Genomic DNA, 15310 nt, shown 5'->3' on the forward strand with positions numbered 1-15310 from the left:
AGATAAAGATTGTTCCTTGGTGTTTCGCGAGATCCTACTCATCACTGGGTCCCAAGCTTTCGAGTGGCTGAAGCTGTCGTCTAATTAGACGCAGCTATCAAGTTCATGGGCGCCTAGTCCACACCAGAACACTCGGTTATGTTGTATTTCTTCATCGTAAACGAGAGATTCAGTTGAGTTTCAGGGAGTCTCTTGTGGAGACCAAATAAGTATGCAGGTGAGCATATTTGTGGAGTTGTCAGTCTTCTGCTCAACGACCTGCAATGTCGTGGCAGACATTGAAGAGCTACCCAGTAAAGCCAACCTGATGATTTCATCTCAGCAGGACACTAGTTTGTCTTTTCGTATAGATGGTAGTTCCCGCCGAATGTAATTTCATAGTTTTATGTCGCAGTAAAAATGGTGCCTACTTTACTTTTACAGTCTTTTGCATGAGAATTCACTGTGCCTTTATAGGCATAAGAACTACTTGTCTGTAATGAAGGATGTCTGATGAGTGGATTAAGTTAGATTTTTCTCTAGTTTTTCAAAAAATATAACACAGAAAGCTAAGTACATTAAAGTTTGGGACAGACGGAGGACTGCTTCGGTGAGAAACTGTCCTGAGCAGAAACAGTTCATAACAGTGTGTTAATTACAGTGGGTTTCATAAATGATTTTTTTTAATGAACTAGTGTGGTGGATTAATCGTTTGATGTATCCGGAGGTCCAAATATTTGGTACAGCATGAAGAATGCCACTTCTTCACTATCCCAATAGCTGTAATGCGCTCCGAGCACGGCCCAGGGGGAAAACGATTTTTGCCATTCGTAGTCTACGCGATAGAGCAGCCTCTTCTCACCACATTCCAGTTTCTTTCGTTGCGGTGTAAGCAAAGGCCCCAAACTGGTCACGTTGGACGACCGTCTCGTGACGAGACGACTGAAGAGCTTAACTGGGGGTAGGTGAAAAAATTGGGTTAGCACATCGTTCACGTGATTGTCACACATCAGTCTAGTGGGAGTGAATAAAATCCAAGTTGAGTTGTGTGCAGACACAGAGTTTGTTCTTCTAGCCTGAATGCTTGTGTGAACTGAATTTTCGACGACCTGAGCCCTAATCCCATATGGATACCCTGAATTCGACTACCAGACCCGTTCGGATCATCTGTATGCATGTTTCATAAGTAGTGAAGTAAAAAATAAACTTTCGGAGGACTGCTTCGGTGAGAAACTGTCCTGAGCAGAAACAGTTCATAACAGTGTGTTAATTACAGTGGGTTTCATAAATGATTTTTTTTAATGAACTAGTGTGGTGGATTAATCGTTTGATGTATCCGGAGGTCCAAATATTTGGTACAGCATGAAGAATGCCACTTCTTCACTATCCCAATAGCTGTAATGCGCTCCGAGCACGGCCCAGGGGGAAAACGATTTTTGCCATTCGTAGTCTACGCGATAGAGCAGCCTCTTCTCACCACATTCCAGTTTCTTTCGTTGCGGTGTAAGCAAAGGCCCCAAACTGGTCACGTTGGACGACCGTCTCGTGACGAGACGACTGAAGAGCTTAACTGGGGGTAGGTGAAAAAATTGGGTTAGCACATCGTTCACGTGATTGTCACACATCAGTCTAGTGGGAGTGAATAAAATCCAAGTTGAGTTGTGTGCAGACACAGAGTTTGTTCTTCTAGCCTGAATGCTTGTGTGAACTGAATTTTCGACGACCTGAGCCCTAATCCCATATGGATACCCTGAATTCGACTACCAGACCCGTTCGGATCATCTGTATGCATGTTTCATAAGTAGTGAAGTAAAAAATAAACTTTTGACCAGGAATTATTCAGATTTCAGATTAGTGAGTTCATTCACTTCACTGCAACCGGTGTTCATTGAAATGAAAATCATGTAGTCAATTGAAACTATTCCGTGATTGAAGCGTATGTGGATATCTTGAATTCTCACCTGATCTGACCTGTTATTTCTTGAGCCATGCAATAAACTTGACGATCCTTCTGAAACTATCCCATCACAAAAGCGAGAGAAGCAACCGCACATTAACCATCCAGAAGCCCGGCGAACAGATCAGCAGAGCATGAACTAATTTTTGCTACCAACCAGTCAGTTATGATGGAAAGCAATGACAATCCAATATCTTCGCTGATCTGCTTAGGACGTCACCTATGTCTTAGGGTCAGTTATCGGATTCTTAGTTCTGGACAGTAGGAGAAGTTCTCTGAGACCCTATTACAAATTGAATGATTTGTGAAACTGTACAACAGCTGAGTCTTTTGATGTAAACGCCTGAGTTATTGCTACTGCGGAAAAGGTCTTCTCTCGACACTCGACGCAGTGACACTAAACCGTTCACAACCAAGCAAGGATCTCCGGTTTTAAACGTCCGCGGCGCTAACTGAGCGGAAATGGTCCGATCGACACAGTCAGGACAGTTACTGCGACATTGTTCACGGTGTCAGACAAACCAATCACATCATGAATTCCGTCATCTAAGAGTGATATTCACATTTCGCGAGGACGAATACGTTTCGTGTTGCTTCGTGATGCAGTTATACCGCAGTACTGGTTAGAGTGCGGCGATGAAGAAAAGGATGTCAGAGATAAGTTCTTCCAACAGATGAGCTACAAATCTCAGTAGGCCGTGCAAATTTTAATCTGTTGAACCTGTCTTCCAACCTAGGTAGATGGAGTTGTACAACACGTTGCACAATACATTCAACGCGGGAAAGTTGCAAGGAAATAACGGACTTGTGTTTCATTGGTATGTCCAATATCATGTGGAATTCCGTGTTTGTTGTAAACATCACTATCATTGTTACGCATCAGGTGAAACGCAAGCGCTAATGAGATCTTGCAGACAGATTAGTAATTTGATTGTGTGGATTTAGTTTGCCAATAACAGACAGGAAAGGGCCTCTGGAAAAAGTGTAACTGCCTTGGGTGATGTCCAAAAAGGACTCACACTTATCCAGGCTTCGGTACCGCAAGGAACCTGGAAACAACAGAATTGCAACACTCCGCTAGGTTCGGACACAGACTTGATGCATCTCCTGTTGACAATCCTTTCGACTTTCTTGACAGAGTAGATGGTGTTGCGATGGATGTGAAGAGAATTAGGTATTGTTCTAAACATCTAGGAAGTTTTTTTAACTCTGGCATTCAAGTCCTGCATCCGAATTAATTACAAATCGATTGTTTTCTCAAGCCTATGTGTTATATTTGGTGCTTATGTACAAGAGATGTTCGGGTTTTCTGGCTTCCTCTTTGCACCTGTTTTGATTCGTTCAAGTAGGTCTTTTCATGTCGTTTCTGGTGGCCTTATCAGCTCCGATCTTTTCTACCTGAGATTTTGTGCCCCGAGGATATCATGACGGTTTGTAAAGGACTTCACTAGCTTCGCTATTCGTAGGCATGTTGCATTTCCTATCTTGGACATTGTGTTTTGAGGTTATCCTCGAAACTATACCCCAAGGAAAACTTCCCATCGACTGGAAATAAGACACCGTTCACCAGATAGCATTCTGCTACTTAAGGTTATGACTTGAACGACGGGTTTTCCTACTTTTTGGACTTTCTGCAGACTGTGGCCAGTTGGCCGTCTATCTGGTTTTTACAGGATTCACATCACATGATCTCACGTTGGCTGACCCCTCGAGTGACTAAATCTCGACAGGAAAGTCCACGCGACTTTTCGGTTATTCTTCTCTCTGAGCCCCTTAGAAATTGTTGATACTATGGCAAGCCTTGTAATTTTGATCTTGCTTTAACCATCCACACCTACGTTTAAATGTTGTCCCTTCCACTCATTAAGAATTACGTTGGAATAAGGAATATGCTTCCAAAAGTGGAGGGCTCGCAGAGATCTGCAAGCTTAAGGACTAATCAAACGGTAATTGCTAGGCCTCAGTAAGTTCCATTTCGATGCGATCCTCAACATCTAATTCTTTGGATAAATGTGATGAAAATTGAGTTAGATGTGTGACGACGAATCTGTGTTGTGTACTTTTACCCTTGAACCTAAATAGCTCGAGGATAGATAACTAGATAAGCTCGACCGCGACATTTCAGTCACATAAAATCCATTTACCACGTTACTCAAGTAATGTCCCGGATAATCCATGATCAGGGTTGGGCGAGAACATGCTGTGATTTGTCTGGTAATTCCCATCTATCGTTCATTTTGCTTAAATTGTGCGGGACAGTCTGTTCTCTTTATTACACATCTTTTCGTTGAATAGCTAAGAACATAATGGTGCCAAAGAAAGGGGCAACAAAGTTTGGGCTACTCGCTCGAACTATTATTCTCTCAAAGTTGCTCGAAAGAGTGCGCTTGAGTCATGGGATGAATATGCTGTCGTACCAATAGTTGAAACCATTTGCATATGGTCAATCTTCCTCCTCACCTGAAGCTACTGCTTATCTAGTTCACTACAGCAGTGAACACAAACCCTAGGCTATTCGCCTGTTGTTCATTTACCACACTAGTGCATTTGTCAGTGTTGACGATTGTTTTAGCAATCGTCACCGATGTACGTCATGGACCAGTCCCCCATAAGCTGACTGAAGGCCACATCACGCAATTCATGAAAGCAAATGGCCTATTCATTTTCCCGTCGCCGGTTAACCCCAGTATCCTCGGAAGTTCCGTTTTCTCTTCTTTTCATCGTATCTAAGATGCACATCTTGATTCAGAACAAATAAGCTGGTTTGTTACCTGCAGGCTGCTGCACTCGCGCTCCTTATCACATCTGCAATTGGAAACCATACCGGATGAAGTTTCTAACGGGCCTGGTGAACGCCTTCTCACCCCACATTCCCGAACTACCGAAATGTTCTGTCTTCGCTGGTCAGTGTCAGGAGAACCTATCCAATGGTCAACACCTCTAACTTTTTCCAATGTTTTTATTCTCATATTTGCTGTGAAGTCTAGGTGTACTGTCAAATAGCCCTTTTTGGGACCATACATCCAACCTATTCATTGTAAAGTCTACAAGAGTGAGAACGCTTTCTCTCCCACACATTCTCACCCAATGGCTTTTTATTGCTAGTTTAACCTCCACTTAATTTATTGTTTCAACGTTTTTATCCCACTACTGTGTGGGCAGGACGACTGTCGTTAGAAAGTGTTTCCAGCTGAATTGGAATTCCAAGGAATGTGTTGCTTGACTGGGTAGTATCTGAACGCTTGTTCGAGGTCCATTAGTTCTTTCCGTTGTCTGCCGTCTTCAATGAAACCACCTCTACCTTGTGCACTCGTTCGAAGCATAAAATCTCAAGCCTCGGGATTTCCAGCCCAATACTTTACTTTCTTACTTGGTCCCTTAACGGCAAAGACCTGCGTAACAATCAGGCGTTCATCGAAGATGTTTCAGGTATTTTTAATTCATTTAGAGGTCTTTTATCGGGTCGATATACTGGAAATTTAGCCCAGGTATCATAAAGCCTCACTCGCTTTGACTTGAACTGAGCGAGCCGAAGTTTTCTTCACTAAAGCAGAGGAGAATTTGGGCTTGTTTCACCTCGGCCGATCGGTGAAAATTCAAGCAGCCCTAAACTAGTTAAAAATCAGATACAGCTGTGACATTTTTACACTGGCTTACTGGACACTTAAGCAAATCGCGTTTTTTTTCTGTGGTGCTCCTGTAAATTCCGTGCGGTGCGAAACTTACGGGTTCCTGGTAGTATGAGTCCATATTCTCCTGGTGTTCAACGGCAGTGCGGCCAAGGATGTGATTAATTTTTTTAACGATGACCGTGGATCGTGTTATTCAGTTCTGTCATCAAGTGCATTCCCTGGCTGGTCGATTGTTCTCCAATGCATAAGCAAAGGCGCATCCTGCTAACCGAAAGGTCCATGGTTCAAGTTCATTTCGACTGTTTCAATGGTTAGACGGAACGACTGTATACCAACTTCCACACGTGAAAGTTGTGTACCAAAATACCACGACGTTCAAATGATATTTTTTGTTTACTTCACCGAAAAAGCCTAGTACTCCATGTATTTGAATAAAAACAGTTGATGCATTCGCCATGGAAAGTGCCCTCTGGTTGATCAATACACAGTCGTTTTGAACCTATAAGCGCAATGGGAATGAGGTTACACTATGTAACGGATCCCATTCTGAAGAATCCGCCCTAGTTGCTTTTAGTGATCGGCATGAAACCCATGATATATTGCTGCCTTAAAGTATCTTATTGATTTTTAGTTTCCGCAACAGATTACAATTTCGGTATGGCTAAACTCACATGTTTTTGACTTGTGTTGTTTGTATATCTGAGCGTCCGCAACCACGCTGAGTCGCTTGTATACCTGAAACGCGTGGAAAAAACAGCTTCGTGAGAAGATACTTAAATTATTCTTTGAAAGATACCGGATTAGTGTTTTAATGCAAATACATCCGAGTTCCTTCTCTAGTATTGTCGTGTGTGGTGAAAACTACTTGTTTGGTATGGCTTCTTGCGCACGTTTAAGGTTAGCAAGCGACCAAAACTGAACAAACTGGCCATTGATATTCTGGGCTATAGTTTCCTCATAGCACTTTGGCGAACCTTTCAATCTGTGTAAATTTGGGTAGTGACGCGGAACAACTTACTTTGGCAAGTGAATAGCTGTTCAAACGTGATTGCATTGTTGACTTGCCCAGTGTCAATGAATACTTGTGCAGGAAAGAGATTTGATCGGTAACCATCTCTAGCCCTAGTTTTAATTGAGATGCAATCCAGTCGTGTGGTTAGTGTAACATTGAAAGATGTTTGACCATCTGAAAAGTCTTAATCAGGCCTCAAATGTTCCCCTCATCAACTGGAAACAGACCCAGAGATTATAACCTGTCTACTACCTTGTTGTATCATCCGTTTTCCCATTTTTCCGTGATCGGGACATACCCTTGGTACATTGTTTATAACTCAAAGCTGATTGAGATATTTCGCCGCAGCTTCATTTATTTCAGCGTATTTGGTATCGGACAGACTGTCTACCGACGGTTTTCCGTAACGATGACTGTTCGGTCAATTCCAAGCGTTTTCAATGGATCGAATACTGGGTTTATATCCAATTTGCGATGAGCCTACATAAGTCGAAATGATTACAAAGATTGTAGTCGAATTTGAGGTGCTTACAGTTCTTGCTGGGAGTATGTGCGGTGTATACAAGTTAATGTAAGCGCTGTTAACACGAAGTTTTCCTCAATATTACCATCGCCACGCGCAAAAGACTTCATTTTATATTTAAATAACGATGCTCGAGCACAAGTTTTACAAAGCAGATTGAGCAAGTTTTAACCCAAGCTCGGTTTGAGGGACAGAACAGTTTGATTCTGTCCCAATAATCTTTTTTTAAGAAGCTATGCACAACCTGGTCAGTCGACTAAATTCGAGTTGTGGGTATGCTTTTTCCCCTGAAGCTAGTGGCTATCTGATGCAATAATTGACTTCAGTGTTTTTCTCAGCCAATGGCATCTACCTTCGGGTTCGGCAACACTATTCTGCTATCCTCACCATCGACAGCGTTCGACACTGATGCTTCATCGCCGTAAGCCATAATTTATTTGAAAATCTGAATTCGAAATAAGAAATGGGCGAGTGCAGCTCTACGTTAATTGTTCCACGTTGCTTAGATCTCCAGGCGCTCCTCAGGTAGTCTGGAGAGAACCTGACAAGAAGAACGCAGCCATAGATTGCAGCGTCTCCAACCAGGCACACGGTGGACTTGTAGCGACCCGGTCACCCCCATACTTGACTGTTCAACTCAAAGTCGCTCACTGGATCGCGAGGCTTGTCTTTTTCTCACACACACAAACACGTCGCATTAAGCCGACCCATCGGACATCGATTGTCTGCACCGCCTAGTCAGCGTAGCAACCTCTCATGTGCCGACGCGCCCACATACACGCACTGTGACCTACATAAAGGGAAACCGGACCTAGTCAGGACACAGACTCGCGCGCGCGCAGGGAGCAGGACGTCAACCTCTCCACAAGTCCACGGACAATCATGGAACAAGTGTAGCAGCCAAACTGCGGAGAAAACACGTTACCGCCGTCCGGACTTTCACCAAGGTACTCTCACATACGATAAGTTCCTTTTTGACTTGTTCCCATTTCGCATTGTATTCATTTTTATACGTGTCGCAACCATGTTAAGAACTTCTATTAGTGCACATTCACCTTCTGATTTGTATTATGGCTATCACCACCTGTGCACCAATAGACTTCATCCTAGAGAGCTATTTGCACGGTAGTACCCAGATTATTCGTAATCTACTTCACACCGTTCTACCAGGACAAGAGTTAGCCACCTCTCCGCTTGTACCACTCAGTGGACAGCGGAGAAGAGCATGTTATTCGGCAAATGACGATTTGATGTTAGCGATATATGACCCAAAGACCCCAGCCTTTGATATTTACACATTCGTCGACTGCAGTCCCGTTGCGCAACCAAACACCCGTCTTATAATTATTTCGCTACAGATTCGCTGGTGCCATCCCTCACGGGCTATGGTTCTGAGGTAACGGTTGCCAAACATCTGAAGGCGCCTCATTTCGGCTTCTCGTGGAATTCACTTTCCACAGCCATAAAACAAAAAGTCCACACCGTAGCCTTTGTCTCCATGGGTGGCTCAACCTTAGCTTCGAAAATCCGTGCACCAACCTCACTTGTCACACTACAGTTGGTATTTCTACAACTCCTAAGATACATGAATTGCTCCACAACCTCGACTACCCTTATTTAGATTTTTAGTGGTCTGTTCACCAACTGCATGTCTAGTGGCATGAGCTCACTTTTTATGGGTACAACACACGTGCCAAAGGTCAGTTTATCCAAAAATAACTCTGCGCCTTCTCCTCGAAGACGAGAGCGATGTCGGCATACTCCATACTAACGAGAATTTAATCATCAGTTGTTTGGACACCAGAGTTTTTACGACCTTTCAGTGTTTGTATCATTGTTTCGTCGATCATGAAGTTAACTAAGGGTGGAAAGAGTGTACAGCCATTTTGGGCTTTCCTGAAAATCAAAGAATACAAAAAGCCGTTATATTGACAGGCTTTCTTCACTGGGCAAGTTTTCTAAAGAGAACAGACCGGTTAGATATCGCTTAGTCAGCAAAAGCTCGCTCAGTCCCAACGGATTGCTCGGTTAAAACCTCATTGTTTTGACCAGTCTTTGCCTGCAAATTTGCTTACTCAGAATACTACGTCCGTGGTTTCTGAAGGTCTAAAAAAGCGTAGCGTAGTTTACATGCAGTATTGTTTTATTGAGCGAAACGTGCAGTGTGTTAGAAAATCTCATTTATACGTGCCTACCTTTTACAAGGCGATCCAGTCCAGGCTTGTATGGAACTTCATGTGAGAAAAAATTGCGTTGGGAATCCGGGTGTATATCGATAACAATGACTTGTTGGTTCTTGCTCTAGCGTGCGTACGTGGTGAGGACTGCGACATGTGTATTGGGATTGTCACGTGAGAGTGAATTCCGTTTTATTGATACTAAACATGCCGGCTAAGGTTACCACTAGATTAGCGTTATGTTTTTCTTTTTCGGAATACTATGAGTACCAGCTTCTTTCCACAGGTGTCTCCTACACGCTCAGAATAGTGTGCTTCGAATGTCACGGCGAAGAAAACTGCTATTCTCCTTTTCTAGTTTGAATTTTATCCCGTTCACAACCATCAGAACTTCCTTTGAGTGTTACAGTGCGTACATTCAGAACACGCAAACGAATAAGCTGCAAGGCGCGTAAACTGACCTCTTTTTCCTATTATTCTTCGCAGAATACGTTTGTCGACTATTTATGTGACGCCGTAGGATTTTACTTCTCTACAGTCCCACGAACATAATAGATCTTGATGGAGTACTTATTGAAAATCGATTTAGTTGCCTGTTTCACATCAAGTTTTGATGCCTAATCAGAGCTTGTCTTGTAGAATAGTATCTATCGTACTTAATCGAAATCGCCTATCAATCCGGTAACTACAGATCATCCATCGTTTCACCGAACATCATAATCCGCTGAGGTATGTGACCACCACTAGAGTGGTTTTACATTTTTCCAGCATGCCTCGGGTCGTCAGCAAAGCACACCAGCCTCACATTCCACAATGCTGGCGAAAACCCCATCTGTCATGACACGTTCAGTTGCATAGCGATGCCACCAAAACGTTTGCTGTTAACACGCCTGTTAACACTTCGAATATGGGTAAAATTCTGCAGCGTACTTCATCATTAGTAATTTAGACTCTGGTGCGATTTGATCAAACGTCTCAGTTGCATAATATTCTTACATCTGACTTGTACAACTGAAGATAGAATTCTCCCGTGTTTTTTTAAGAATCCGTTAGTTTTTCATCACCCCACCGATTGACGCCAAAATTGAAGCCCGCTGTATACCTTATTCAACCTAATTTAAATCAAGTGCGGTAATTGGTATTTTACTTACAAAATCATTACGGATAATTGATACCGATGTCAGGTGGTTATCGAATGTAAAGTATTTGTATACATATGTTGAACATTTGCCAGTGTCCGAATACATTAACGTGAAAATGTTGAAAGGTAGAAACTGGATGTAGACGCCAGTTGGCACTGATGTAGCACTTCTTTACTACTTTACGAAACTTCTTCAATTAATCAGTGAATATGATGTGAGGTGGTCCATGAATCAAAGCTCTTTCTGAATTACTACTATAGTTGGTGAACCACTGAGTTGCGTGGCAGTCACCTGGATCTTCAGGTTGGGAACAGAGTTCGTTTGGCGACCTTGTGCGGTTAGGAATGCTGAGGTTGTTCTCCCCATGGTGAATGGGGAGAACATTAGCATTGTCCTAGCTAAGAAACAAGACTGAGCTGCGCCAACCAAAATACTCTCGAAACACATCAGTTGTCCCCTAGCGGTCTCAATCCGGGAGATCGATTTCCTGATAAATGAAATTCCAATGCTTTTTTTGTTCTACCACCGGTTGCAATACTGTAATGCAATGTTGCGTGATGTGAACGCGTGTCATCCGCCGCAAATCCCATGCAAAACCTTATTCCATCCATATTTTAGTCAAATCGCGATGACTGTAGTCAGCCATCTCTGGCTTTATAGCGTTTAGCAGCTAGATTGCCGTAGCTACAGCCTCCATTACTTTTGTGCGACAATGGGCCTGAGATAACCTCATCAGTACCAATGCCCGTTTATGCCGGTCTATCACACGTGCACTTACTCTATTTTCGTTTCGTGTTTGATAGCGATATAAAAGCCCACTAACATGCTGTAATCACAAGCGGACGGAAAAGGCTTGCTATCCTTGGATTCTTCTGAGCTATTTCCAATGTGTGTGACTATACTAGTCGTCTCCCGACTCCGCAGAGCGAATGATTTCAACAAAACTCTTTCAGTATCAGTTTACTGTGGTTGTATGAAAATCTATAACAAAACTACGCTGTGTGTCATACTGCTATGGCAAGCGCTGCGGTACAGTCAGTACAGTCAGGTTGGCGGCGGTCTGTCGATGCGGTGCAGTACAGTCAGGTTGGCGGCGGTCTGTCGTATTTGGCTTCTTCCAATGTGCTGATGCGCCTTCAAATCACAGTGGATAACGACAAAAATCACAGTTAAGGGGTTACGAATATTGAACCTCAGTCTGCGGTCGAGACTATCAGTCTTGACTACCAGTCTTGACTTTGCGAACACAGCCATTCATGTGTTAGTCATTCTCTAATGGTTCTACTTCTGGGGAAGCAATGTTCTCAAGCAAGGAGGCAAAATGGATGTCAGTTCCTTCTTGGAGGGTGTCAAAACAGCACCACCGCTCTTGCCATGCTGTGTACTGAGGAGGAAACGGTATTTTCATGTGTAAATTTAGATTTCAGATGTTCCTGTTTGACACTGGTGGAGAACTCGGAGAAAAAGTAAAAAAACGGATAAGAAATTTCTCTATAAAAACAGTTGTGACACCCGAGTCGTTTTTGTCGTTAGTGGAATCGCCAATTATTTGGGCTAGTGGAAGTGTCTGGAAAAATCCTCATCGTCACCGTTCTTGGCCTCTGCGTCAGTGGATATTTGGCTCTCGTTAAGGTTGAAAAGTTCGCCTTTTTTCAATATACCTTTCTCAATATACCTAAAACTTCCTAGGTAGGGTAGTTTAATTGCCTGTTTGTCAGGTAGCGGTTGATCTGTTTGCCGAGCTCGTCAAGTGGCTGGCAAACGCTTCGTCAACATCTGAGATGCCATCGTTAGTCCGCTGAATGAATTTGTCTCCTCGCACGGTAACGAAATGTTTACAATCCAAGGCATCGTCAGTCCGCTGAATGGATTTGTCTGCTCGCACGGTAACGAAATGTTTACAATCCATTTGCCTTTCCCATTTTACTCTACCTTGGTAATGACCGGGAATTTTTCATCCAGGGATTTCTCGGCGCCCAGCCAAGTGGACGCGATCGCGCATCTTCTGGGACATCTTAGCAGCATATTTGTGCATGTTTAAATTGTCACCAAAACCTCTCAACATTAAGAGTTGTAACCTACTTGTTTCGACCTTATCCTATCGTGACAATCCGTTTGATAGCTTTATAAACTCGTACTTCCGATAGTTCGACCTCTAACAGTATGTTAATTTATCGATGAAAATGTGAGCCCATGTGAGTCACTTCGATCGATATCTTATGCAAACTACAAACTTAAGACGCTGTAAATGGAGGTACAGAAAGTTTCTTGGGACTATGACTCGACCAACTTTCTTGTCACTCCAAAAGACCAAAGGACCGATTGAGATTGCTGGCATCGCATTTGTATTCTCAGCCAATGAAACCTTCAGCTTGTGGAAGCAAGCAATCTAAGTCGAGGTTAAGCTTCGTGAAGTGAATTCGTTTTAGTGAATGGCAAATCGAATCTACGAGAAAGGCCACTCACATACTCGGAACAGAATTCCTGAGGTGGTAAAATATAGTATAAGATAAATATATAATATATAAATATAAAACATAGTATAATAATATAAAATATTAAAAATAACTAAAATCCCACACAACTATACGATTGACGACAGTTGAATGCTGTGTCTAAAACCCGTTCAATAATCGGTCAATACCATAAGGCACTGCCTTTCTCTAGCACATAACTTGCGTAATATCTCTTTAATCCCCTGCCTTTCTATCGTAAATATAAACCATGAACATCTGGAGACAACTCAACTTTCGGAATACGAACCACAAAAAAATGAACTCTTGCATAGATTATCCTATCTCGTTCGTGTCGAAATCTGGAGCCATTTCGATATTGTACAAACGATAGCCATTGTGCGACTTCAGGAGTATATGGAAGGGAATTAATTCAATTCCAAATTCAACCAAGCGCAATCTAGATGCGCACGGGATATACTTCCGAACAAAAGACCTGTACAAATATGCTGTTCGCGGTTCTTAAAATGGCAGTGATACGTATGGCATTAACAGTTCCATAAAGAATAAGACCTCGCCGCATTTTGATGTATACGTTGGACAAGTTGTTATCATAGAAACGAAAAATCGTATTGCCTTACTCGGTTAGAGAAACAATCCTCAGTGAATGATGTACTGTCGTCATCCGAACTATCGGTATTAGAATCAGACAGTCCGGGTAGGTCTTGCGGAGTTTCATTGAAAAATACATGTCCGTCCGAGGAGCCTTCACCAAACAGCACGGAATCCGTACACATAGATCCCGATGTGGAACTTGCTGACAGAGTGCACTCAGAACCTTCTGCGTTCATACTGGCAATCCGTCTACGTGTCTTTTTCGAAAAGAATTGACTAACTGTGGGCAGTACTACGGGGCTGATGCGGGAGTAGTGTCGCATCAATAATGGCTCAAGACGGTATGCCTGTAGCGAGAGGAAAGCAATAGGAAAAAAGGTATGTCAAACGGCTGACTGCAGTGAATTGTGCTCATATAGGTTGTACTGGAGAAGAAAACAGAAGAGACTATCTTTCTAACGCTTCAGCAACATTCTATTAGCAGCGCTGAGTCATTTAGTTACCCCATCTATAAAGATAAGACACTTTTTTGACATTTTGACTGAGGTATGATCTTAGGCATCCCCCGAATGGCCATCTAAGAAGACGTACTTTTGTTCACATCATATGGCTCAGACTCAGTGGTCACTTTTAAGATACGCGCGCTAAACCCAGCCCAGCTCAATCAAGTTTTATTCAGCACGACTGATCTTCATACAACATTGTCTGTTATCCTACACTATTCACGTTGTGTATCGATATAAGACCTAAACAATCTAAGTTGTCGCCAAATCTTTCGGTATTTTGGTATCCGAAAACCGGCTGATTTCTCTGAAAGAGTAAGCAATGCATAACATCGCTGCAAACGAATTTTCTGGCCGAGGGGCGTAGATTGCTGAATGTCTTCTGGAAAATCACCAGTCACATACTCAAGTTAACACCTATTCTTCGGTTTCTCGACATTTCTTCAAATAGGTGACTCACAGTAGACTCACCCCTATATTTCCCTGCGTTATACGAATTAGTCCACAAAATTGCTATTACGAGGGCTCTCTTGGTGGACAATTAGTAATGTCTTATTCTGGAGGCTCAAGGTCTGTAACAAAGAAAATAAGAGGCCATATCTGTAAAAAGTGTCATTGTTATTTGCTGCGATCCCTCTCTCTCGTCTACAGTTTCGGTTGTCAAAGGTTGTGCAAGTTATTTGGAAACCATGCGCAAGTAAGTGCAACCGAATCAGCTAAAGCTACTTGACTGAAAAGTCAACTGAGACACGTTATTGCGCCAGAAGATGATCGAACTGAGCGGACTTCCACAGACCGACAACCAAATATGGTAAAACCGAATTGTTTTAGCTCGCTGTGCGATGGCTCAGAAGTGGACTTCTTGGTTGATCAGACGGAATAAGGAGCCTACGTTTTTTTAGACACTGCTTCAACCACTTTCGGGGTCAGTAATACAGTGGCATGTAAATATATACATATCGTCAACTGGCTAGAGGAACTACAATAAAAATATTGTGCAGCAGGGCGGCTTATTAGATTTGAGCCATTTTGCTCACATGATTTGAATCTAATGACGAGTGAACAAAACCCTTGTTCTCAGCTATCAGGTGTTGGCACTCAAACATTCGATGGAATTCGAATAAAGCCAGCGCTACGATGTGTTACCTGAAGAATCTAGTTTTTTCATGGGTTGCCAATTTTAGAAGTAATTAATTTGTTTTGCTTGGTTGTAGTATCGAATCCGGATGCTATGTTCGTCAAACGCACAATTATAACTGTCGAAATATGGTATGGGGAATCAGCTATATATCTTAGAATCGCGGTAAAAAAAATTAT

At 42.7% G+C, this 15310-nt stretch overlaps 1 protein-coding gene across 1 annotated transcript in view; it reads right to left on the reverse strand.

Annotated features, from left to right (window-relative positions):
• Positions 1 to 683: 683 nt before the first annotated feature.
• The window catches only part of T265_03979 (hypothetical protein), a gene marked incomplete at both ends in the record, with an annotated part of 50166 nt that continues 35539 nt past the window's right edge, over positions 684 to 15310 (reverse strand). Inside the window, 4 exons of the mRNA XM_009168586.1 lie at positions 684 to 929; positions 1356 to 1549; positions 6240 to 6303; positions 13517 to 13837. Of these exons, the coding sequence (XP_009166850.1) occupies positions 684 to 929; positions 1356 to 1549; positions 6240 to 6303; positions 13517 to 13837 (825 nt within the window). The remainder of the gene's footprint in view (positions 930 to 1355; positions 1550 to 6239; positions 6304 to 13516; positions 13838 to 15310) is intronic.

The sequence above is a fragment of the Opisthorchis viverrini genome, assembly GCF_000715545.1.
Source record: "Opisthorchis viverrini unplaced genomic scaffold opera_v5_61, whole genome shotgun sequence".
Lineage (NCBI taxonomy): Eukaryota > Metazoa > Platyhelminthes > Trematoda > Opisthorchiida > Opisthorchiidae > Opisthorchis > Opisthorchis viverrini.